At 48.6% G+C, this 27,148-nt stretch overlaps 1 protein-coding gene across 1 annotated transcript in view; it reads right to left on the reverse strand.

Annotated features, from left to right (window-relative positions):
• The window catches only part of Msi2 (musashi RNA binding protein 2), a 371,527-nt gene that overhangs the window by 127,330 nt on the left and 217,049 nt on the right, over nt 1-27,148 (reverse strand). The window contains exon 6 of the mRNA XM_048788477.1: nt 7,138-7,186. Within this exon, the coding sequence (XP_048644434.1) occupies nt 7,138-7,186 (49 nt within the window). The remainder of the gene's footprint in view (nt 1-7,137; nt 7,187-27,148) is intronic.

The raw sequence follows: 27,148 nt of genomic DNA on the forward strand, positions 1-27,148 counted from the left end.
AGCGACAGGGGTGCGGGGCCTCGGGGGAGCCCTGTGAGGCCCCTGTGCCCTGCATGGTGGGGGACACAGCACGCCCAGCCCTTCATACACAGCCTCAGTGTTCAAATGCACCCCACTGGAGGCACAGAACCTGGGGGCCTGAGAATCTAGCAGAAAGGAAGCAACTGTCCCTTTATTGCCTCTGTTGGACTCAACGACTCTCTCTCATTCCAATTGAACTGCACACAGCTTCCAATAAACTCTCTTCAAGTACCCAAAAGCATCCACATCCCTACTCCCCTGTTGTCTAAGCTGGAGCACAGGAGGTGTGGTCTTATGGCCTTTCTGCCCCATCCTGAGCATCCTCCCCTAGATCCCTGGGTTTGGCAATGCTTTTCCTAAGCAGCTGCCCCACACTGGGAGAGGCCCACTCTGAGAATAGGATTTTCACCTAACCCCATCCAGACTCCATACTTGCCTAACAGCCTAATTGACATTTTTTTTGAGGGGGTGGGGGGGCGCTACATCACACTACAGACTAGATTGAGAGCTCTGTGAGGCCAAGACCCTCAGTTGTGGGTGGTCTACAGCAGACTGGCTGCTTTCTTGTTAACTGGATTCCAATTTGGGTGCAGCATTAGGAACAATACCAATAGCGATGACTATTGGTTTACAGGTTTTTAATAAACCCATGAACACACCTGAGACCTGGGACAGGATCTGATGGGTACTTAGCACTATCTACCACCAACACCAAGGATGCAAGCAGATTCAAGAAGTGAGAAATTACCACTGGCACAATTCTAGTAGGGCACACCAGCAGCATATCTTGCTTAGATCCCCAGGGTGGGCACTGTGAGCACTGGAATTTTGCAGAGCAACCTCTTATCACGTCAGCTCAGGTGTCACTCCCAGCTGAGATGCTACATAACCTCATTAGGCTTTGCACCCCACTGACCCTTCTCTTAGACTCAACTTAGGTCAGACACCCTTCCTTCCTCCAGCCCACAAAGTCACATTTGCAGCTTGTAAACCTCAGACAGCTTCCCCAGGTAAATGAAACCAGAATACCAGAATTTCATCAGGAAAACCACACTTACATTGTCTTTGACATTCCACACTTATGAATGAAGGAATGCTTTAAAAAATTTTTAAATTTAATTTACGCCTTCGCGTAACTTTTCTTACATGCCCCCCCCCCACTTTTTTTTTTTTTTTTGAGAAATAGGCACCAAAAAACAAATAATTACTGTGCGATTCCTAATCATCTTTATATAGTATACATGAAAGAGTCAATCGGGACTTCAGAGGTCAATTTCAAAAGTGAGTGTCTGGCAGGTATTCAAGACATTAAGGGCTGTTTTTTCTCCTTAGAAAAGCATTATCTTCTATCACAGCTTCAGTTACATCTTACTGGCACCATTTTAATAAATAAACTGACTACGCAAATTATGGAGACCTTAAACTTGGCCAATGGCTTTCGGGATGGAAACTCTGAGCAAGCTTCAAGGAAGAAGCCAGGCTTTGGGTCCAATGCCCTTGAGGTGAATCTGTGGAGAGTCCCTTCCTCTGGCTGGATTTGCCACTCCTGCACCTCCCCAGCTCCAGATAAGGCTTAACCAACCTGGGAAAGGACCCTCTCTGTCCAAGGGCTTGCTGTGGTGGCTCAGGGGAGGGGCCCTTTGGGGGGCTGGGGGGGCTGTCTGGGGGACTGCTATTCCTCTCCAAAGTCATTAGCACTGCACTTAATAAGTGACTGCTAACTGTCGGGGGAAGTCATCCATCACGCTGATCTTTATTTTTTCTCAGTGTATCCTGTTCCTTCGCCACTGGCAATGTTCCACAGCCAACAGGTACACTGGGTAATGGCAGCTACAGGGATGTCCGTGGCCAGAAACCATTCAGACTATGTGATGAGCTTCAGAGACTTACTGCTCATTTCCCGTTGGGCCCCAATCATTCCAGCACAGTGGGATTCAGGAGCCCAGGGCCTGAGGTCAGAGGGAGGGATGGGCTGAGGTACCCCCGAGTGACCCTTACGCTGAAGGACTCCCTTCCCCAAAAGGAAGTAAGAGTAGGATGTTATTTCAGCAACCAACACATCCACAATCCACTTTCTCAGGCAGGGCCTAGGTTGTAGGGATCATGCAGAGAACAGGGATACCCTGCCACCCCCGTGTCTCTCCATTCCCAGCTCCTGCCAGCAAAAGACCAAATTAGAAGGACAGCACCTTGCTTCCTCTCTCCCTGTCCCTCCCCACCCAGCCCCACCCCAGGATCAATACCTACTGCTGACTTCAAGATCTTATCTGAGTTTTGCAAGGATAAAGTGATAAACTCCCCGAACAGCACCGCTATGCTTAAATCCTTTGATGATCTGCCCAATATTTTTCAGACCACCTCTAACAACTTTTAGAGAGCAAATGAAATGACTGAGATAGCCACCATTCCCTCTCTCCCCCTTGGGCACAAATTGTCTCAAGGGATGAAGTGATGGGCAGGGCCAAGGACGGTCCCAGCTTCTACCAGTAGCTCAGCTCCTTGTGTGGCTCCAGGAGCCTGCTAAACGACATCCCCAGACGGTATGTGTCTTAATTTCTCCATCTGGAAATGGATAGCCCCGTGGTCCAGCAGGAAGGCCTGGGGTGCAGAGGAAATGCTCCAGCTCCTGATGTCACCAACTCCACTGCTTTTACACAAGGGCCTCACATAGCACCAGGCCTGCAGAGTGGCCAAGAGACTGGGCAGTGGGTCAGATAGACCGGTGAAGTCCCAGCTCTGCGTCTACCTGCCTGCGACTCTGGGTGGCTTGGTTCACCTGTGGCCACTTGCCCTACAATTCAGCCCCGTGTGCAGGTATGCGCTGGCTCAGTACTTGTATGGTGAGTGCACGGAGAGCACTGGCTACGTCCACCAAGATGGCTGACTTGGCCTGCTTAGACAGCCACAGAAGCCACAATGGCAGAAACCATGGCGGGTGTTGTGACAGAAGGCCGGGATAGTCTTCTAGAATGAGGGAAATCTTCCCCAGCTGCTGGGAGTGCAGCTAGGGGAAAGTCCCAGCTATAGGTCCCCTACAATAGTTCCCCAGCACAACGAAACCAGGTCACAGCAGCTTCACTTGGTGGCTGCCTCCAGTGACTGATCAGGCGCATATAAAGGATTCTCTCACCTCAGGGGGGACAGGGGAAGGACCACCCCATTTTGGGACCACAGGGTGACTTCTCCCTCCCTCACCCCCAATCAAAAGCATGTTCTAATAAATCTCCTATACCCCATGTCCCCTCTCAAAGGCACCTTCCTGGGGAACCCCATTTACAACAACTGCTCACACCACCCCACCTTATAAATTTTTTTAAAAAGTTAAAAAAAATCCTCAGTGGCTAAAAAGCTAAAGTCCAGACAAGTACTTGGGATCCTGGGGTTCCTCAATCCTAGCTCCTGTGTTTTCTTGAGGAAGAACCCCAGATATTGGCAGAGGTTAGGAAGAGTGCCTCATGCACAGCGAGGGGAACGGTGCAAGCTGGGGGATGGGAAGACCTCACACTTGTACCGCTCCACAGTGTGAGGCGGAAGCCGAGCTCTGACCTCAGCCTGCTGGCGGGACACAGCAAACACATGCAGGGAGGGCTCGTGGTCTCCCATGCCCAGGAATCTCTCCCACAGTCCTAGCAAGGCCACAAGATGTACCTGAGGGCATCCCCGCTCACACAGGGACAACACCGAGCAGGGACAGGAGGTGGCCACTGGGGGCAAGAGTGGAAATTCTGCCCTGACCCCTGGCTTCTAATGTTGAGTATGGCCCAAGTGGGCTGTTTCCCTCAAGCTGTGGTGCTCTGGCTCTGAGGACACACCTAGAGTTCAACATTCTGGGCCTGAGGATGAACCGGTACCCCAGCTGCCCAACAGGGCCGGGCGAGAGGCTTAATGAAGTGCCCACTGTGCTGTTTGTGTGACAACACTCTGGATCATGGCTGGGCTTCTTAAAGGGGCTGGGGATGCAGCTCAGTGGTACAGCATTAGCCCAGCAAGCCCGAGGCCCTGGGGTTCGATCCCCAGAAGGAGGAGGAGGAGGGGGAGAAGAGAGAGGAGGAGGAGGAGTTCCCTCTTGATGAGATGACAGCAGGCCGAACGCTAAGCAGGTGGAGGTGAGGCTGCAGCGAGTGGCTACAGGACCACCTCATTCTCCTGTGGTCATCACCTGATTCCAAGGGCACACTCCCTCGGGCCTCAGGTGTGGGGCCTGTGCTCTACACACATGCCTTGTGCTTCTGCGGTGATGTGCTCTTTTCTCCCTGCTCCCCTTAGTGCTCTGAAATTCAGGGCTACCCCAGCTTTAGCATCCAGGCCAAGAGAAGCTCCTCCTGGGCTGTTCTGAGGGGAGGGAAAATGTATACAGGGCAAAATTCCCACCTGCACAGAAAGGACCCTGGGGAGATTGGGGAGAAGGGAGGCGGGTGCTAGGCCTTTCTTCTAGAAACTTCCCAGCACACCTTCCCCCTTCCTGCTCTTCCCCCACCCACCAGCATCACATAGGGCTCACAGGCTGCATCCATTCAGGTCAGCTTTATGGTGTGCAGCTTAAGCAACTGCACATGGCCTGCTCAGAAGGTTCTGCCCTGGTTTAATCTTCTGTGGTCACCTCAAAATTCTTAATCATTTTTTTAAAAAGAGGCCTACCTTTCCTCTTGGTCTGAGCCCCATAAATCATAGTGCTGGTCCTGCATCTACCACAGGGGGCTTAACTGCTCACATAGGCTCCACCTACTCACCAGGCTCTGCCCAATCTTCCCCCAATGCCCACTGGAGTCTGGACTCCAGAGGGTGAGTGAGGACATCCTGGAGCCACTCTGAGCCCTAGGCTGTAGCACTGAGAGTTCTCCACCTCCTAACAGGCAATGTCTGCCCCACCAGTCACGGATGAACCGTCACCCCACTGCTACACCCAGTGCCCTCCTGTCTTTCTCCCCTCTGGAAACAGAGAGGCGGTTTCACCTCCTGCATGAGGCTCTGGTTAGTGGTAAGGAATTTTTTTCTGGCATCCTCCGGGGCTTTGCCCAGAACTCCCATATCCTGAGTGAATCTCATCTCGGCCACTTCCTACCTGTGGGACCTCAACAAGTCATTGGCCCTCTCATGATCCTTAGATGACAAACTTCTGTCCCGGTGTCACTGTAAGAATTGAGGAGATGATGACACTGTGGAAGGGGCTGGATGTAGAGCAGATCAAAACCAATTTCTCCCACTGACCTTCAAAAAACAAAGTCATGGGGCTGGGTGGGTAGCTCAGTGTAGAACATGTGCTTAGCAGGCTTGAGGTCCTGGGGGAAACCAGCACAGGGGAGAGGGGGGCATAAAGAACAAGAAGAAAGAACAAGAAGATCCCTAGAGGCCGCCTAAGAGCCTTCCAGGTCTGTGAACCCTAACGCTGAACACTGGGTGCCACGTTCAGCAAGGCAATGCTCACCTTGAAAAGAAATCGATGAAAATGCTCTTCTTAACAACCCTGGCCCATTGATTTGGACATCACAGAGAGAGAGCAGAATTTGGAATCAGCAGCCGTGGGTTTGAGCCCCTGCTAGGAAGGGGTACATCAGCCACCGACCCCTCCAGCCTTGATTATCTCAGCCCCCAAAATGGAGGTGACAACAATGATAATAACAAGAGCTAACATTCATGCTCATTCAAGTCTGTGTCTGGCATTGCACTCTCCCAAGAATCTTTTGTCACAGATGAGTAAACTGAGGCACAAACGTGAAGTGATTTTTCTCCAAAGTTACAACCAGCCTCCTGCAGCTCTGCAAAGGCCCAAATGGACGATGCACGTAGCACCGGAGCTTTGGAATCCATAATGGTGGACGGACACACTGCGGGCGACGGCCAAGGGTAATTACAAACTGCCCATCACCACCCTCCTCTCTCTCTTAGCCCTCTCTCCAGAGCAATGCACCAAACAAAGACTCACCACCCTCCCCCTCCCCCGCTGCGGGTCCCTTCCCTCCACAAACACTTTCTGCCACTGTGTCTTTCTGGCTGTAGCTGGGTACAGGAGAAGCTGGGTTACCAGGCACAATGGCCTTCTCCCACCCCCGCCAGCAGCCACTCCCCCTTCACTCCTTCCCCGCCTTTTGCTCAGCTACCTTCTCCAAACAGGAAAGACATACAGTTAGCACCGGGTAGCTGCTTCTAATCACAGGTGACAGCAGGAATGTAAACAACACAAGAAACATCGGAATGCAATCCAAGTGGCAAGGAAACATGGCTCACCCACAGATCCCTCCCTTGAGAATACCCCGCACCCTTTCCTGCCTCCCCCTTCAGAAGCTCTGCTCATTAACACCCTCTTAATAGGAACCCCAGAAACGTGGGGCTTCCGGAGAACAGGAGAATGAGACGCTAAATCCTAACCTCCTTTGACTACTCTCTCTGGGGAGGATTTTCTAGATTCCTCCAATGTTTCTGTTCAAAGCAATAATTTCAATGTGTTCTTCTGGGAGATGGTGGTTGGAGAACCCGTGGGCAATCTGTCCAATGCTAAGGGTCCTTTCCCAAGAGAAGTGCATATCATTTCAAAGGTTCTTGAACTACAGGTTGAGACCCATTTTCTGTAATAGGGATGAGACAAGAGGAGCACAGGAAAGAACACAACAAGTACAGACTTCCTGTAAGTGTTCCGAGGTGCCACAGAGTATTTTCCACAACTGCAATCGCTATTCATGGCAAACAAACCCAAGACAAGGCTTCTCGGACTATCTCTAGATGGACAGTCTGCTTCTAAACCACCTCCTTTCAATGCAAGTTGAGAACTCAATTGAGTAATTGCTATGAATAATTTCCACTAAGATCACTTACTGCTGAGGTTAGCAAGGGATTTAAGAAAGCCAGGATCAGAGAGGTGTATCTGAACGTGGGTGCTGGCTTGGTTCTGTGATTTAACCGCGGTTCCCCTGCCAAGAGAGAAGGGGGCTTTGACTGTCCACTATCTGCTTTCTTTGTGCTTTGATAGCCCTCCATGAATGCAGATCCTCAAAGATGGTCACCTCTACCTGCTTCACTCTGAACTCTTCCCTGTATCGTTTGTCAGTGACTCTGGAGTGAGAGGAGGCGAAGGCTAGAAGAGGGTGGAGGGACACACTTTGTATGCTGGGGTCATCTTACCTCTGTGCCTGTTGGTGGTTTTATCAAACATCAGCATCGCATCCTCCACCTGCAAAACACAGAAAAGAGGCTGCTTTAGGAATTTTCAAAAAGTATACATTATATATATATACTTATACTGGGTGTTGATGGGAGAGGCAGTTTCCATTACAGAAATAATAGTTGCTCATTAAAGAATATTTGAACACACCAAGAAATAAAAAGAAAAAAATACTGCTGATTTTAATATTGAGCACAGTTACAGCTAACATCTGGTGTATTACCTTTTAGTGTTTCCTTTAAAAAAAATCTATGGTTTAATATGGTCTAAATTATATTATATGTGGAATTTCTTTCCTAGTTTTAGTGTGTGTGTGTGTGTGTGTGTGTGTGTTTTCTTACCAGTAACATTAGAAAATCATAAATAATTCCCAGGTCGTTACATCATAAATACTATCTTGATTATTGTATAGCATTTCATGAAGCAAGAAGCCATGGCTTACTTAATTATTTCCCTTCTGACAGATATTTAAATTGTTTCCCATTATAAACAATGGAACTCAAAAATCTGGATTGTTATTGGATAAACTATAACCTCCTCCAAATTCACATGTTTAAGTCCTAACCCTCAGTACTGTATATAAGACTATATTTGGAGATTGGATCTTTAAAGAAATAATTAAGTTAAAATGAGGTCATTAGAGTGGGCCCTGGGCCAACATGACTGGTGTTCTCACAAGAAGGGATTAGGACACAGGCACACATCAGAAGAAAGGCCAAGTGAAGAGACAGGGCTAAGAAGGTCATCTAAGGAGAGAGGCCCTGGAAGAGACCAACACTGCCACACCTTGAGGTTGGACTTTTCACTTCCAGATTTGTGAGAAAACAAATTTCTGTGTTTTGTTACAGCAGCTTTAGCAAACTCATACATTGGTGCTGGGACCTTTTAAAAAACATCAAGGAGAATACCAAAGTCATCCTCTGACTCCCTCCCCCACACATTTTGTAACTGTTTGGGATATTTCTAGTAGGAAGATTTCAGGATCCACACTCAACTCCCATGTACATCTCAAAGAGACTCTTCCTTAAAGAACCAGATCTGGCGATGAAATTCATTCCTTTTGTTTATGCCCAGCCCTTTGTTTTACAAGACACATTTGGAGCACAGGTCTCTGTCCTAACCAACCAGCTACTCACTAGGGGAGCACCTGGTCTGGCCAGGTGAGCACTTTTGTGCCCAAGGCTGCAGCAGAAACATAACCCGACCTGAGGGATTGTGGGTGGACAGAACTATTGCCCAAGGGCTCTGTCCCTTGGAGCAGTTTCTGCCAGGGGTGTGGCTGAAAAGAACTGAGCACCCTTGATTTGTGCTCAAAGGCTCACAAATGAGCCTGGGAGCCTGAGCTAAGCCAGCTGGGAAAAGGAATCACAGGCTCTTCATTCCTCACTCTTGCCAGAGAGGACACTGGGCAAAGCAATAAAATGAGGCTTAAATTTTTTCTATGTCATCAGATAAAACAGAGGGAAGAGCAAAGTCCAGGTAAGAATGGGAGAGCAGGTAGGCAAGCCAGTCACCAACCCTGAAGGGACTGGCCAGGTTAAGAATCACTTCTGGAGGCAGGGCCCCCTTCTGTCGCTAAGCAACCCAAGCCTGAACAGATGGGCTCCTGGGGCCTTCCCCTCCTGGTCCCCACCCCTGAAGTCAGTTGCTGGGAGGAGAATGGCCTTGCCCTCCTGGTGACTCCTCTAGTGGGGAACTGCCCTCTCTCGGACACCAGCTGATAGGAGTAGATGATGCCAGTTTGGGGATCAATGAAACAGGGGTTCCTTCCCAGGCCCCTCCCGGGAGCCCATCCCAAGCCGACCTGAGGAGTCCTCCAGCCCCTGCTGAGGTCACAACACACAACAGCCACCCTGCCTACGAAGCCCGGCTCTGGAAAAAGCACCAGATCAACTGGTGTGTCTGTGCTCGGAGGAGTCATCACACTTGAGCATATGGCAGCTCACACTCAGACCCTGGGATGGGAAGAGAATTGCAACACCTGGGGTGCGGGCGGGGGCCAGAGGGCCTGCTGAGGACCAGGCAGGTAAATGGGACATCTGTTTCGCACCCATCTCCACAGTTTTCTGAGATGTTTGCCAGATCCTTATTTTGAGCTGAAAATGCCTAACGGGAAAGAAAACAGCTCCCCTTCTGTGTTGGCCATGTTTTGGTACAGCAACTGAGATCCCCTTAGGAAATAAATATTTTGAATGAAAAAAAAATGTATTTTCAAAACCCCCTTTCAACAGGGCGTAATTGGCTCCCTCCTCTTCTTGCTAAGTTTGGATATTTTCTTACTCAGCTTCCCAACGCTCCCTCCACCCTGGTGAGAGTGGAGGAGGATCGGGGGCTGTTTTAGGGGCAACCATTGTCGAAAAGAATAGGGCTCCCCCCTCTGCAGTCCAGCTGTACAATGGGACTCGAAAAGACCCCCTCAACAGAGAGTGTCAGGGTGAAAGAAAAATTCTATTAACACTTTACAAAATACAACATCTAAGAAAGTAGCTAGAGAGGAAAGAGAAAGGGAAAAAAAAATCAATATGGATAAGTCCCAGTGCTTGGGGGGAGAAAACTTTTCAGCGGTTGCAAAACACTTATTAATTCAGAGAAGCCATCAATGCGATGGAAATCTGGCAGAACAGCAAGAGCTGAAACTAGAATTTGAATATACAAAGACTGAATAGAATGAAAAACACGGCCTCACATATGGGACTGTTTCTCACGGTTCTATGTGAATCAAACAGAAGCAGCTTGTGTGAGTCTCCATCAAGGGGAAGTAAGGGGCATGGCTGAGGTAACCGGTATCAACCCTGCAGCCAGCAAGTGGGTAACCACCTCAGTCTGGCTCTGTCTCATGTACATGCACGCACACATGTGAACCCCAGGTAGATGAGGTGTCTGTGCAGAGTCAACACCAAGTCACAGGCCAGGCCTCATTCAGAGACTGGAATTTCACCAAAGGGCTGAGGGCTGCAAACAAGAGTTTTTCTGATGTGGGTAGAAGATGCCATTAACCTTGTTCAATACTCCTCAAGGGATACCAGCCTCATCCTTAGGACTGACGCTGCCATTACTGCGTCATGTGCTTTACAGATTTCTTCGTACCAGATGTGGAAAACTGTAGGCCTAGTGGTCTTGTGAGTCCCTGAGGGAGAGAGGACAGGAGGTGTCTGAACCTTAGTTTGCTTTGTCTCAAGCCCTGGCATAGGCCTAGCGTGTTTGGGAAGGAGCTTACTCCAACCTTAAGATGCACCTGGGTAATAACCAAAGGCAGGTTTATCAAGAGCCCTGTATGGTGTACCTTAATGAATGAAAATACAAGGTGCAGTGGATAGGAATGGGACACTCCCAACCCCTGCTGGGCTTTGTCCTGACAAAAAGTTCTGTATGTGTATTTCTGGCTATGGCGAGGTCCAGACTATGCTGTGCTAGGGTCTCCAGGGCCAGAGGGGTTGGGACAGAGGTTGTCAAATTTCATCCACATCAGAGTCACCCCAGGCTTTGCAAAGCTGCCTCTTGGGCACCCCCTAGGAGTGTCTATTTCAGTGGTATCTACATTTCTGACAAGTTCCCAGGTACTGCCGCTGCAGCTGCTGGTCCATGGACCCCTCTTTCCAGTGCACACCTCTGAGGGGTGGGAAACAAGACACTGGTCAGAGGTTGCTTCTTCTAACATATACCGACGTTCAACACATGGAACAAAACCTCTCGTTCAGAGGGTCCACTTCAGGGTGGCTGGCAGTAGCTCCCTCTCTGTTATTCCCCTTTTCTGGACATTTACACTGTAACATTCTGAAAGTGGGGGAAAGACAATAAGAAGAGGAATTTCTTAGTGGCAATCAAGCTACCCCTGCACCCAAAGTAGGAAAAATTCAGATTCAGCTTGGATGTTATATAAACTTTCCTTCTAGCTGATAAACTCCTGCTAATGTGTACCTCATGCAGCCAACCTAATCTTGATTAGAAATTCTAGCTAATGGCAACTTTATTTACTTTTATGCAACCTATACTCATTAGGCATTCACTACTTGCAAAGCTTCAGCCTAAATACAAATAAGAGGCAAATTACATAGTCCTATGGTAGACAAGCATCAAAGGCCCCCACAGCCTGTAGGCGATAATTTTGCTGCTCCCTTCCCCAAAGAGGAGGAGTCTATGTCCCCATCCCTTGAAATCTGGACTTGACTTGTGGTGGCCAATGAGGTGGAGAGAATGGTATGCCTGTTGGGGGCCTGGCCTTGAGAAAATTTTGCACATTTCTGCTTTTTTCCTCTTGCACCTTTGTCATTACCATGAGAAAGGCATAACCAGGCTGGCTTCCTGGAGGGTGAGAATGCGCACAGGGCAGGGTCAAGTCCCCCAGTTGTTCCAGCTGAGGCCAGTCTAAGTCAGCTGACAGCCAATCATCCCGACACATGCAAGTGAGGCTAGCCAAGATCAGCAGAACTGCTCCCAGTGTCCTCCTAATGCATGACATGAAGTTATTGTCTGCCACCAAGGTTCTACAGTTTGTTACATGGCATTCTTGGGGCAATAGGTAAATTATATGTGTGGTCCCTGTTTGGATTTGTTATTTGTGTGTGTGTTGTTTTTTTGTTTGTTTTAAGTACTGGGAATTAAACCCAAGGGTGCTCTACCACTGAATTATTTCTCCAGTCCTTTTTATTTTAAGACAGCATCTTGCTAAGTGGCCTAAGTTGGCCTTGGACTTGTGATCCTCCTGCCTCAGCTTCCTGAACAGCTTGGATTACAGGCATGACCACCATGCCCAGTTACACGGTAAGTCCCTGTTCTTTAAACAAAAACAAAATATCTCTTCCATTCCGTAGATAAACAGACTGTCTGGAATAATGCTAGAGAATAAACAAAGCAAAGAAAGAGGCAGAAAGAGAAGTGCTCAATGTGAACCAGATAATAAATAATCAGGTTCCATATTCCAAATGGAGCACATTCCAAATGAACCTTCCAAATGGGACCCAGGTATTAGGGTGTGGAGTGGCCTCTTCTAAATCTTACTCTGGCAGCAAGGATGGAGACCCAGATCCTGGAAACACCAAAGGAAACTGGGCAACATGTTCCTCCCTAAATGAGCACCATGAAAAATCAGCAATAATTACCAGTCAAGTCCATGAGTGATGCCTCTCTAATTGTAATTCATTTTACAAATAAGCAAACCCTCTTTTGAATGAGTTGAAAGATTTATCGTGAGCTCGACATTCTTGTTGAGGGATTCTAGAAGTAGCCAGATGGTGTTGACCGTGTCCACCAGAGGTTAAACTTCAGCCAGTCCAGCTCATGAACTGGCTGAGGAGGAAATTTTTAAGTCACGACACAAAGACACTCCTAGGAAGGGAGGTCAAACATTGTATTTGTCCAGTTTGTTGGCCACAGGCTGTGACCTGAGAGTATGGTCCCTCAGAACATGGCTTCTTCTGTTCAGGTTTGTGCAGTTTGGGCTCCACAAGTACAGAGTAGGTGAGTGATGTGAAGACACAGAAAACTTGTTCCCAGGAGATGGGCTAAAAAGGAGAGCTGCTGATAATGGCTGAGCAGGTTCTGGGGCAGGCAACGCTGCTCGATGGTGCCATTCCCAGCTCCACCTGCATCGAACAGAGGACAAAAAGCCCTTCCCTTCTTTGTCCTTAGGTCCCATCTGTGAAAGCAGGGAATTGTACTAGATGGTTCCTAAGATCCACAAATAAGGACTCTGCCTAGAATGCAAAAATGGGCTGCAGAGGCTGCTGGAATAACATCTGGGAGCATCAAATTCCCCACTGGTCCTCTGCAAACTCTGTTCTGTGAGGCTGTTCCAGAGCTTTACTGTGGTCAACACACACCCTAAGAAATTTCCTACCCCTCCCGGGATCCACACACCCACCCACACACCACACATATCAAGAACAAAGCAAGAAATGGCACTTCAAATGATTCTTAAATCATCTGGCCAAATACAAGGAGGGAGGGGAATGAGAAGAGGAGAAACCCGGCTCTTCCAACTCCCCCAGAACAAATGTCCTTGAATTTCTCTTCCTGCTCCCACTCAAACGCTTCAAGTGTTAGTTTAAATAAACACCCTCAAACGCAGGACCATGATATTATGGTGCGTAGGGTTTACAGGCCTTATTATGCTCCATAAACTCGACACACTAAAGCTGTAGAGCAGAGGTCTGTTTGATGTGGTGGGACTGCCTGGGACACAGGTGCTGGACCCTGTGTGGTGACAATAGCTGTGGGTCCCTGGTTCTTTCAGAACATGGAAAGGCCCTGCTTACCACGTCTCCCTGGCCATCCTGGACACAGGGAAAAATCAGTGCTGTCCAGAAAGCTCAATCATAGTGTCTAATGTATAAAAATATGACTTTTCAGTATGGCCCTGCCTCATTAAAAGAGGGGTTCATCGTTGTCTAAAAGGGAGAACGGGGAGAAGAAATAGCCTGGAAAATCCCGTTGGTTCATGCTGAAACCCGTGCCTTTCAACCTTGCGGGAGCCCCAGAATCATCTGAAGAGCTTCTGCATCGCCTGCTGTGTGGGCCGCCCTGGCCTGGTAAATCAGCAGTTTTCAAGTTCCCCGTGATCCAGGGCGGTGCCCAGGTAGAGAACTGCTGTTCTAGATGGCCAAGGACAGCTGGGCTGAGCCTTAATCACAGCTTCAGGCCCCAAATAAACAAACAGGTACTTATGGGCTGTCTAGAGGAGGGATATCCACTCCCTGCTGGAAGCCAGGATCAGGCTGGCTCCATTCAGCATACTGCTTTCTTAGGGCTCTCCTGACAGAGTTCTGTCCTGCACGTAGGTCAGAGGGACCAACAAAGAAACACAGGACTTTTAAGAAAATCTAATGGCAACATTTATTTCATTCCTCACTACCACCAATATTTCCACGGAGATCACCACAGCTTTGGTCTTCAACAGCCCCATGAGGCAGGGATCATCATCAATTCACTGAACCTCAGTTTCCCCGTGGGTGGTCCCAGAGCTGGCAGGGGCTCACCTTCTGAATTGGAGTCTCTCCCTGCAGCACCTGCTTTCCCGCCCCAGCCCAGGACCCTGCCTCCTCCTGGTGGCAGGCTGGCAAGCTTTTCTAGCATCTTCTTGGTGCATTCGCTCCTGGGAGATTCCAGCAATGGAGGTGCCCTCAGAGTCTGTCCTGAACACTGCTGCCAAGCGGTATCCCCCTCATTTCACAAACAAAACAAAACAAAACAACTGTCCCTCCCCTTAAGTCAGAAAGAGCCAACTTGCTCTCTCTTAAATTACTTTTTTAAATTATGGTAAAATATATATGACATAAAATTTACCATTTTAACCTTCTTTGGTCTTCAGTTCAGTGGCATCAAGTACACTGCCTACACTCTTCACAGAAGCCTTCCAGGTCTTACTATAGCCAGAGTATTCCACTCCCCACGAGCAGGATGCTGTTTTATCAGCCCTATTTTTCCCTTTTATTTCTTTCTTTTTTATTCCTGTGGGCCATTCCATTTTCCCATTTAAGTTAAATAAAACCCAATGCCAGTGTTTATCAGATTGTAGTTAACGAAGGGACAGCTGCCCACAGGGACCATTGGGCAAGGAGTCTCCAGAAAACTCTACCCTGGAGATTTAGGCGGTTACCTACCCGAGGCAACAGCTCCTGTTTGGGGATTCGGACTGCATCCTTACTTATCAGACTCGAGGTTATGACGCGTCTATCCATCCCCAAAATAACGATTATTGTAATAGCTACCATTTTACCGCAGCTTAATAGGCGATTTGCAAAGCTCGCTTAATTCTTCCAGTAGCTCTGAGGTAGATATTATCATACCCATTTTATAGGTGAGGAAATTGTGGCTCTTTGAGATTAAGTGACTTCCCTGGGATCACATGCCTAGTAAATGCTGGAGCCAGCTTATAAAACTGGACTCATCCCTTCATTTCCCACTAGGCCCCCTTTATTGTGTTCTAGTTTTTAAATCCCTGGGGCTTAATGTAGTGCCATGGTGCTGGATGAACCAACAAACGCTGCCTTAAAACTTGACAAGAAAGTTAAGAGACGTGATTAGGTAACCTCAAGAGACCAGCGTGTTCTGCCCTGGCAGGCTCAGAGGAGGCGGGCTGCCTGGAGAGGTAAAGGAGGAGGAGAATTCAGGGGTCTCTTTTGTTTAGATGGGCAGATTTTGAAAGATAGAGATCACAGGGCAATCTGACAGCAGAGCTGGAACTGGTAGGGGGCCTCTAGGCCTCAGTCCAGGGCTCAGCCCCTGAGAATTGACATTGTGCAGTGAGACCACGAGTGCAGAATGTCTCCCACCCTAGAGTGGGGAGGAGGGCCTACGTGGTAGCAGTGAGTGCCTAGTACTTGGAATGTGCTCATCAGAACAGATGCTGGCCCAATTCACTGCCCCACCAGGCAATCCCCTTGCTGAGCAGGGCATACACATGTGCACATGCGCACACACAGACTCTCTCTCTCTCTCTCTCTCTCCATTAGTTAAGCTGGGAGCAATACCCAATGCTGTTTGCTTTCCCACTGCAAATGGATCACACCAAGAGACAGCCACTAACAGGATTAGCATGACTTTGGGGGAGCAGTCCCAGGAGGCATGAGTAAGAGTCTGCTCATGCGATATACGGTTGGGGCAGAGGCTCCATGTTAGCTTTGCGGACAAAGCCTGGGGTCCCAGCACCAGCTAGTGGGATGGCAGGAGGCTCTGCCTGGGGTTATCTGAGCTGAGGCTTGGAAAGGAGGAGGCAAAGGAAGGGAGGTGGAGGAGAGGGACACAGAGAGTCCGGGCACGAGCTATTCGAGGAGAGGCAGTTGGATCCGGCAGGCTGACAGCTGTCACACGGAAATGGCATCTGGCCTAACGGCCTCTTGTGTGTGAGGCTCCTTCGAGTGGCGGCTGCTGTGCTCTGGAAATCCAGGGCCTGTTTGCAGCACTGGTTTGGAGTGCGTGCATGCGTGCGTGCATGCAAGTGTGCTCTCGGGGAGGGGAGTGGCAGGCAGGCTGCCTAATGCTCCTCTCTCCCCCTCTCCAACCTCTCCCCATCAGGCCTCACCTACCGTGAAAAAGGCCCAAACCTGCCAGCTCCAGAGGAGAGAGGCAAATCATTAGGAGAGCACTGATGTGCAGTAACACTCTCTTGCATTCCCATTAAACAAATACTAAACTGCTAATTGCCAAAATGGATCTCCACGACTCTGACCGAACAGGGGAAGGGTTTATAATTACCAAGTGTGAAAATGCACAGCCTGTAAATAACCACCTCATCTGTCCTAATACGGGCTGATATTGATGGGCATGAAATAAACATCAGGACCAAATGGAAAAATCATCCACATCTCCTGTGGCCAATGCAATCGCAGACGGTGACAAGCGTGGCCGCAGCCATCCGCTTGGGAAGGGGGGAGGGGAGGAGAAAGGAGTTTGGAAGGCTTGGAAAGTGTAGGTCCCAATCCCAATTTCTGTCCCTCCGGCTACTGGCCGCTTCTTTCTGCCTGCGAAACAGGGAGGGTAAATTACATGGCTTGATGATGGTGTGGAGGGCTTGTCTGCGTCTCAAAAAGGCTAGGACCCCAGAGGCAGGGGACTTCTGAGTGTGCGTCTCCAATGCAGGGCTCAGACACCCTCGGCTCTGCTCTCGAACAGACTAGCTGGTGAGAGTGAAGACCAACGGAGAGGGAGCGCTTAGCCAAGGTGACACATTATTCACTAAACTAGACTTTATGGGGGCTCTTCTGTCTGCCCAACAATGCTGGCTGCAGATATGAAAAACAAATGTGGGTTTCTGACACCTTCACACTATGCCCCCATGCCTCCCTAGGCCCTACTGTCCCTTTCTGCCACCCGGATGGGAGGCAGGCTCTGGGTCCATCAGATTCCAGAGCCCACCACCTGCCTTGACTACTCGGAGGGAGGGGGAGGTGACGTGCCACAAGTGAGCTGCGATTCTGATTACCTCAGCTGGGACTTGGGGTGGATGTCAGGAACCAGAGGAGAGGAAGTTGCATCCGCCTCAGAATCAGAGACTCAGAGTTAAAAGTGACCCAGGGGTCAGCCCTCCACTTCCCACCCAGCCAGGGAATCCCTTCTCCAGAGGTCCTGGGGGGCGCCTCTTCTAGAGTTTCAAAGACTCAGAGCACCTCAGTTCCACCTCCCCCCACCCACAAGCTGCTCAGGCCCGAATTCAGCAGCAGTAGCACTTAGATGCCCGAAATAGCGGCTTCCTCTGTTCCACAGCCCAATTTTGGCACAAGGAAGAATTCTGTGAACTGTACAGCACCAGGCTCCCGCCCCACCCATCCCGAAGGCCTCTCTGTCGGGCTTTAATGGTGCTCAAATTAGCTCCTGCTCCTTCCCTTTGGGTGCCTGATGGCTAGTCTCCCTGGCCCTCTTGTCCCTAAAATCATCCCCAGAGTCCTGGGTCAAAGACTCACTGGATTGCTCAGTTCTAGTCCTGACCCAAAGATCTTGTCAAAAATTAGCAAAATGAAGGCAACTCAACCCGACAGACTTATTTTTAAAGGCATTCTAGCTTGTTACTTTTACATTCCCCAAGCATCGTCAAATAACAGCTAACATGGTGCTGCTGAGAACAAAGTTCAAGTGCAGCTACAGGCGGAGGATTCGGGCACTTGGCAAAGTTACTTCTTGTTCCGAGAGGATCATAAAATCTCTGAGGCGGAGAGAAGCGAAAAGATAGAGGAGCCCGGCCCACTCATTCTCCAGAGGAGTAAATTGGCTCAAAGTGAGTCTACAGCCAGGGGCAAAGCCACAGGGGAAAGTAAAGGGAACTTGGGGAGTCCTGGGTTCAAATTCCACCCCTCCATTTCCACTTGTCCGTGATCTTGGGCAAGGCTTCCCAAGGCGGCTCGGTTTGAGACAGATCGTCACTGTTTACCTTCCCCTCAGCCTTGACAAGTAGAAATTATTGATATCACACACAGGAAGGCATTTGGTCAGTGGGAAGTGACTGCCCTATGTTATTACCAGTTTATATCCCAGCCCCAGATGCTCAGCAAATATCTGCTAGGCAGAGGGCTGCACAATAGACTCACAGACTTTGTATTGATCAGTGCACATTCCAATTTAGTGAAATCAGTATGGATGAGTGAGGTCTGACCTCATCAGGTGCCTGGCTTTATGAACCGTGCTGCAGCGAGCTGTATGCAAATAAAAGTATTTTAGAAGCACAAAAGGAACAAACAAACAGGGGTCCACCCTACCACAGAATCCTCAAAATAAAAAAGCAGCAGACCACTGGTACACGACATGGAAGGTTCTCAAGGGAATCATGCCGAGGGAAAAAAGTCAATCTCTAAGGCTCACGACATGCTGCATGATTCCATTTCTACAGCACTCTCAAAATGACAAGATTATTGTGCTGGAGAGCAGATCAGCAGCTGCCCGGGGAGGAGCAGGGAGAGTGTGACTATGAAGGCAAACCCAGGGAGTGTCCTGATGCTAGTGGAGCAGTTCTGTGTCCCGACTGTGATGAGGCTCACTGGAACCCATATACAATAACATTTCAAGGAACTGTGCACACACATGCCCCCCACCCAAAGTATTTGTGAAGACTGATGATACGAGGATGGGCCAACACTGGTTTCCTGTTTTAGCAACGTGCTAAGGGTCAGGGAGGTGCTATCATTGTGGGAAGTGGGGTGAAGGGCACGACAGGGGCCTCTGTACTATTTTTACAACCTCTTGTGAGTCCTAAACTATTTAAAAATAAAAATGTATAATAATAATAAAAAGAAACCACAAGGGGGCTCATTATTTCAAGAAATTCTGGCAGATCGGTTTACAATGCAAACAATTATGCCCTAATTTCCGTTGATTTGGATAAAGTAGGCAAACAAGGCCCACGTGTACTATAGTAGAAAGATATGTGCATCTTACCTGTTTCTGGTATTTGGCACTGGCACGCATTATTTGGTCCTATGAGCCTCTGTGTTTGCAGTCTCTGCTACCCTAGTCTTAGGGACATTTCATGTATGGCCCTACACACCCTACCTAACACCTCCTAGAATACAGACGTGCCCAATAAGTGCTTGAGGCTCACCAAGATTTTGCAGGACGAAGAAAAAAATAATTCAGAAGAAAGCATCAAATCCAGTGGTTTCCCACTTTTTTTTTTTTTAAAGACATCAAGGTTGTTTTTTTTTTTCGAAAGAAACATTGTGTTTTGAGATACTTCTTGTACCCAACAAATTGAATTTATTATCTTAAGACTACTGAGGTATAGAAGATTACTTGTTAAAACACAATGTAATCCTCATGGAGGACTTTGGGACAGGGTGGGATGGAGCAATGTCTAAAACAAGCACACTTGACCTGTAGTTGGCCTTTATGGACTGGGGTGGGGATCCCAGGTGCCAGATAGATTTCTTTTGAAGTCATGAAGTCAACCTTGGGACCCTGCATTCCTTAGGTGGCCCCCTAGGGTGGAAATCTGTAGCCTGCTCTTCATGTGGAAACCATGACCCAGATCACTATAAATGAGCATTGACAGAATAACCAACTCCCCTTCTGAATCCCCAAGCCACACAACTCCCTAAAGGGGAATAAGGGAGGGAGAAGGAAAAACCTACATCTACCCTTAAAAAACAAACAAACAACAGGAGAAAAAAAAAAAAAAGCACCAATTCAAGCCGCTTCAAGACCCAACAAGCATGTTTTTCTTTCATTTATTTCTACATCAACACTCTGAAGGATAAAGATCTTTCTCATTTCAAGAGCTGTCAATTTGCTTTACTGCCGTGTTTTTCATCTGTTTGAGGTAAAGAGGAATTACAAAGCAGGCAAATGAAATAATGCACCACAATCTAACATATTTTGGCAATTCAAATTGGGACCAGGGAAAAAGGAAATTAAACAAGGATGATAGGCCACACGGCACACCTGTGCTGTGCCCGCCGGCCCGCCCCCGCCTTCCCTCTCTGCTTGCTAACTTTATAACTTGATGAAGTCCTCAGTTCTCTGCTGCAAACTGTACAATGTGCTGCACCCTAATTCTTCCAATCATTTCTATACAGGGTACAACTCATAAGATATTTTGCCATCTGAAGCAGAAAATCTCAAGCTGCTGGTAAAGAGTCAGGTGCTGTTACTTTAAACACCCCTGTGAAATAGCCCAGGAGCCGGCAGCCTATTCCTGTAGATTTACTACCCTTCCCCATATAGATTAACAGAGACAAATGCTTCCCACAAGCCAGACTGTGTGGGAAATCCTCAGCCCATGAAGCCTGGGGGTTTGATTACAATGGAACTTAAAAATAAATAAAAGGAAACCTTAATCTCCTCCTCTCAGGGTCCTCCCCTGCCAGTGAAGGTGCCCCATGAAGACTTTTGGCTAATTCATTTACATTTCCTTTTGTTTTTAATTAAATTGCTCTTCAGCTGCTCAGATGGGTAATTTTTTTCCTCTTAAGCTCCAGGGCTGGGATTTTCTAAGAGAATATAGAGACTTCTGGAGCCAAGATGCCTCCGCAGACCTCGGGCGAGGTGTGGTACTCAGGAAACCGCCCCTGGCTTTCACAGGTAGGCCACAGGAGTTGGCGGTCACCACCAATTTAAAAATCAAATGACCTCCGGGATAATGGGCTTGAAGTACTGACTTCTGCAGAAGGCCATCTGTGTGCCAGGCTGGCCAATCCACTTCTGGGGCTAGACCACTCTCAAGGGGAAAGCACAAATGGCTCTGTCCCTCCCTGAACCCGAGTGGTGGTGGTGATGTCCTCTAAAGTCTCAAGGATCAATGCCCCCAGAAAACCAACCACCCAAGAGGCTGCAAGGCCCAGGGGACTGAGACTGAGGAAGGAGAAGACAGGGATGCTTCATGGGACAGAGTAATGGGTACAATAAACAACCCAATTTAAGAATGAATTGACAACGGACAGGCAGACGCAGCACCTGTCACCCACACGCCATCTCTGCCTCCTGACCAAGTTGGAAAGGCTCGCGGAAGCAGACATTCAAGCTGAAGGACCAAAACTGAGGCTGATGACGGCACAAGGAGGTGCTGGAATGGAGAAAGCACCCTTTGACCAAAATTCTTTGGAACTGAAGCCTGTCTTGAAGGATGGGAATATTCTAGAAAAGCAGAGATGACCTTGGGAAAGGGTTCACATGTGGGGACAAAGGAGTCCAGGAGGTTGGCAATGCCTTGGGCCTAGATCTAAGGAAGAGGCAGAAGAACACAGGGCACCCCCAGCCCATCATCGTAGCTCAGGACTCAACACTCCCTCCTCGGGTGGGCCAGGCAACGCAGGTGACAAACGCTCCTTGAGAACTCTCCCCGCGCCTCCTTTCTGCTCGAGAAAAAAATATTTAAGAGAAACCCTCTTTTTAGTCAGCTGAAATGTCCCCCTCACTAAGCCCCATTTAGTTATTTATCAGAAGACTTCAGAGAGGTTATTTTCAGACTTCCACATGAAATAGTAATACATAGCACTTCCAATTCATCTCGCAAGCAGTTTTCAAATGTCAGCTCATTAATCGCCAACACCCTTGAGAAGCTGCGCTCTGCCCCATCTCGCAGACTGGGAAGACAGAGGCAGGGCTTCCAGAGGATCCCCGTCCCTTTCTCCATGAGTCAGGCCTTTCTGACTCAGGTGTTCTCTCACCTGGACCCCAGGAGCCTGCTCCACTTAAGATGGCATTGTCCTGAGGTCCTGAGAACTCTGTTCTAATGAATGGATCCTGGTCACGGCTCAGTGGCCTCTAACCTCTGCTGCATCTGCAAGAATCCGGAGACCTGCTCCTTTAGGACTTCACTCAGGCAGGTGTGGGTCTCTTCTCACTGAACACTGGCTGCCATAGCAGGTGTCTGACAGCTCTGGACTCCTGTGCCCCCACCCCCTCCCCCCCGCCAGGCAGCCGGCTCACCAGCATATCTGTGTGCTGGGAGGTGCACTGTTCCCCGACATCAATGGCAGGTAGAGCTAAAACATCACTTCTGGGACAGACCGCAAGCTTCGAAGGAGGTCTTCCAAAGAGGGACTTAACTCTTCTGGCATGGCTTCCCTTCTCTCCCTAAAAGAAACACCTCTGGTTGTCTTCAGAGCCAGCACCAAGCTTTTCAAGCCCCACTGAAGACCCAGAACTTTAGTCTCCCAGTGGATTCTGCATTTATCACTTTAAAATGAGATGTAAGGTTCCTGTCATCTGAGTCTTTACTCTGGTTTTTTACCCCTTGGAGCAGGACTTCAATGCAGATGCCCCAAATTCTGGATCCAGTCGGGCCTGATGGCTGGGAAAAGTCCATGCCTGGTGAGGGCGGTGGATGGGGCAGGGTGGTCACAGTGTGTGGCCTGGAGGCGGGGCTGGGAGGCAGACTCACATCAGGACAAAATGGTGCCCAGTCCACTGGAGGTTCCTTCCCAGAGCTGCAGGCCAGTAACTGCCCATAGGGGAGGGCATGGCGATGAAACACTCGGGGCGGCCGTCCTTCACCTGGCCTCTGGTGCCACCACATACAGCTCCTGCCAACCTGCAGCAGCAGTTTCAAAGGGGCAATTTCTGCTTTTGATGTGCTCCCCAGTAGGCCTCCACTGACTCACAGTCACCCTGCCTGCCCCTTTATCTAGCACCAGTCCCACGCGTGATGCAGAGCAAAGATCAAATAGAATACAACCTCTGGCTTGTTGCTTCCAGAACACAGTGGAATGGCCACCAAGTGGCCACTGTCTCCTTCAAACAAATCACTGTGGAAGGCCCTGTCTTTATTCACTAAGTTGTTTTTTTGGGGGGAGGGGGGGGGATTCCCTTCTACTCTATTCCCAAGTCATGCGAGACAACTAGTCTTATTATTTTATAGTCTTACTGCATTGTGGTCCAAAAACAGCATAATCAATCTTGGCCACAAATCATTTGGAGCTAAGGCTGGTGATGGTTTCCAAAAATTACATCCACTTTCAAAGGCCAAAGATTTATCACCAGTGAGGATATTCAGAAGAAAATGCCAGAGTCTGAATGTGAGTTCACAGTGAAAGCTTTGAAAGCGCTCAGAGCAAAGGCGGGATCTTTGGAATAAGCACACAGCCTCCCACTTTGAAGAGGACACATTGCATTTGCAGGAGAAAGCCCCGTCTTAAAGCTTCCAGTCATCAAGGGGCCGGGGAGGGAGGGAGGGAGACAGAAAGACAAAGACACACACACACACACACACACACACACACACACACACACACACTTCGCACAGAGAAACTGAGAAAGGCTATATGATCATAAAAGAATCCTGAAGGTGAAATAAAAGGAAGAAAGAAAGAAGAACGCATTCTTCGCAGCCTAATACCGAGTAACTGCAAGAACACATTCACATCTGATGTACAACAAAATTAGCATCCCCAAGATGTATTTACCAAGCAGCAGGGAGACTTGTGAGTCTGGGCTAAAACTGAAATTGCTTGAAAAAAATCACCCTACAGAGCCCCTGGCTCCAACCCACACACCATTCACATGCATTTTTTAGCTGTCAGATTTAGGCCATTCCCTTCCTAAGATGCCTGGGTCTAACCCTTGCTGTCCCCCACAACCTGTATGTGGAGGGGGACACAGGAAGCTTTTGCCCCACGACAGACACAAGAAATGACCTAATCTAACAGCATGAGCATATTCAGATGTCCAAAAAGCTCTGGCAAACGAGGCAGACCGCCTCAGAGCGTGGCCTTCTCCCGTGTGCAGCCTTCTCCGTGGCCCCCGGAAGGCCAAGGAAGATCTCTGAACGCAAAATGGCTGTTCTCAGGGAGCAAGGACCACAACACTCCCAGAGAGCACGACATCAACAGCAAACCAAGGAGAGGACCCGCCGCCAATGAGCCAATGAAAGAAGGGATGTTTACCCCTTCATGAGACATCTGGAAAATGAAAGAGGCCACAAGCCATCTTTATCACATCTCTGGGCATACAAATACACAACGGAAAATTACAGATCCCTCTCATCTACCAAATGAGCCGTAATAACCCCACAGGTTTCCCAGAGTCCTTAAGACGCTCCTCTTCGCACATTTATCACAGGGGAGACTGGCGCGGGGCTAACAAAACAAAAGAGGAAAGGCGAGGGCTGTCTTTCCAAGGGACAGAACTGGGGTACTGAAGCTCTGATCGTGGCTAATTGCCCTGTCAGGGTCTTGCCCGGACAGACCCAGGTGAGCCTGTCTGAAAAGAAAATGTCCAACCTCGGTGTCTTGGAGATATCTAAGGCCTGCCCACTGTCTTTGGTAAATGCCTGCTGGGTAAGTGTGCAGATAAGACGAGTATTACATTATGATGCTTCCTCATGCATGAAAGTCTATTTTAAAGAGAGTCTGCAGGGAGGGGGGCCTGCAGGAAGGAGGACGTGGCCTAAGGAGGGGAGGTAAAAAGGAAGGCTGCTTTATTTAGAAAAGTCTCAGCCACAGAATAAAACTGTGCTTTAACGGCAAAGGAAAACTCATTAAAGTTTCTCTTCGGTTCCAGAGAAAGAGATCGACAGCCCCTGAGCTTCACAGCAAACTGCCTTTTATGTCCTACATGCTTGTCACCTTGTCCCCTTGTACCATCTCCTAACTCACAAATTAACTCCTGCATAAATATATGACACTCCCGCCCCTAACCAAGATGCCACTCAACCACACCAAAGAGCTCGTGATATAGCCTTTACTTTCAATCTCATCCTCTCTGGGTTCTGCCTCCCCTTGCAAAGTAGTACAATCCTACAGAGTTGTAGGAGTATCTGTTTAATCAACTCTGGTGAGGCATTCTTTTGGAAAGCAAAGAATACATGAATAAATTAGGGAGGAGCAGCTTACCTCTTTAATTTGTTCATGTAAGTCTAGAAGACCCCCCCCCCTTCACATTAAGTAGGAAAACTTAGAATTTACCCCAAATCTCAACTCTCCATTATACCCAGGGTTTCTAAGCAGCAGGTGCTCTCTTCCCCTATCTGTAACTTTTCCTGGCTCTCCTTTCTTCTCCTGTCCCACAGATTTCCAAATTGCCATTCACCCTGCCCTATCAGCTACCTTGCAGTCTCCACCTGAGTCCTACTCTATGCAAGAACACAGCTTCCGCAGCCACCTGGTTCTCTCTAGTCTCCTCCCATTCCTGTCCCAGAGCACCAGCTTCACTTCTCTGTGGTTGGTTCTCTGCCATGTGGATACCCTGGGACCTTAAACACCAGCATGTCCTATACCTCTTCCCAACTCCATTTCTGCACCTCCCCTGGGCTGAGAGCTTAACACCCTCATAGTCTCTTCTCATCTGCAGTTTCAGTTTCCCAGTCAACCTGGGTCCAAACATATAAAATGGAGAATTCCAGAAACAGTTACTCTTAAATTCTGAACTGAGGGCCATTCTGCATAGCAGGATGAACTATAGCACCATCCTACCCAGATTGTGAATCATGCCTTGGTCTAGCACATCCACACTGTATATGCTGCCCTCCTGTTAGTAGCCATCCCTGTTATCAGAGCAACTATTGTGGTATCACAGTGCTTGTGTTCAAGTACCCCATATCTTAACAATGGCCCCAAAGCACAAGAGCAGTGATGCTGGCGATTCAGAAATGCCAAAGAGAAGTCATAAAGTGTTGCCATTAATTGAAAAGGTAAAAATTCTTAATAAGAAAAAGAAATTCCTCACTGAGGTTCCTAAGATCTATAATAAAAAGGTGATATTTCTCCACAAAATTGTAGAGAAGAAAAAAGAAATTCATGCTACTTTTGTTTTATACCTGACATTGTAAAAGTTATGGCTATGGTGTGTGAAAAGTGCTTAGTTAAGATGGAAAAGACATTGAGTTTGTGTATGTATAGGAAAAGTCATCTGTGATTTCAGTAGTTCATGGGGAAGGAGGTCTGGAATGTTTCCCTCAAGGATTAGGGAGAACTACTGTATTTCTTCTTCTGATGTGACCCTGACCCACCTTTTCCTTGCTTTTCCTATGTTTTCCCTAGTTACAGGACCTTGTCACCGTGTCTGGACCTAATGTGAGATGACCTCCTTCCCAGGATTGACTGCTACAGGTCTCCCTCAGTGCTGCCTGGTTACTCCTCCTCAAGACCACAGCAAACCTTCCATGTCCCCACTGTCCACAGGGAAACATGTCCAAGCACATGTAGCCTGAGGTAAGCTGGACTGACACACCTTGCAGCCCTATATCTCTGCCCGCCCCCACAGGTGCATGCCCCTTGGTGCAGTGCTCTCGTCTACTGCCCTCTGCGATTCCCTCCATCCCCTCTGCTTGTGGGGAACATGCCATGGTTCAACCTGCCGTCTCCAACAGTGGGGGAGACAGAAGAGGTTCCCAGGGAACCAGCTCCAGGAGCTATTTGATGAGGCCATAATGGCTGGGCCCACAGCCCCAGGAGCTATCCACAAGGAGGCCGGAAATGAGACCCCGGGAGGAGAGAGGACTGTGCAGAAAAATGCTGGATGAAAGGACAACACCCTGACATTAGCTCCCTTTGCCTGTCACGAAGGAGACTTGAGAAGCAGAAGCCAAAGTAGGGAATCTGAGAGGTCAGGGAAGAGAAAGCGTCAATAAAAACTCCCTGAGCCACCAGCACCTGTGAACAGGAACGGGACTGCATGTCTCCTCTGTCCCTGACCCCAGACCAAGGGCTCAAGGACTATTTTTTGACTGACTGACTGATGAAGGGCAGCTCAGGGGGGCTGAACAATTGCTCTGAGACTTTAAAGACCCAGACTCATGATGATGTGCAGAGTGACCTTGGGCTAGTTGACAAATGTACTGTGCCTAATCTGTCATAAAGGAGGGCTTGCAAAACAGTTTGTTCTTTAATACATGCGTTACATGTACATAGCAGAAACCACCAGTAGGCAAAACGAGGAAAACACAAATTACCACTTGTTAACATTTTGGTTTTTACTTTCCACCTTTCCTTAGCAAACTGTGTGTGTGTGTGTGTGTGTGTAATAACATCTTTAATAAGAGAAATGAATTATGTGGGGGAAAATATAGTAAAGAATGTTATTAAAGTAATTCGTGCTCTGAATTATTGAGAC

This window comes from Marmota marmota, unplaced genomic scaffold, assembly GCF_001458135.2.
Source record: "Marmota marmota marmota unplaced genomic scaffold, marMar, whole genome shotgun sequence".
NCBI classification, from domain to species: Eukaryota; Metazoa; Chordata; class Mammalia; order Rodentia; family Sciuridae; genus Marmota; species Marmota marmota.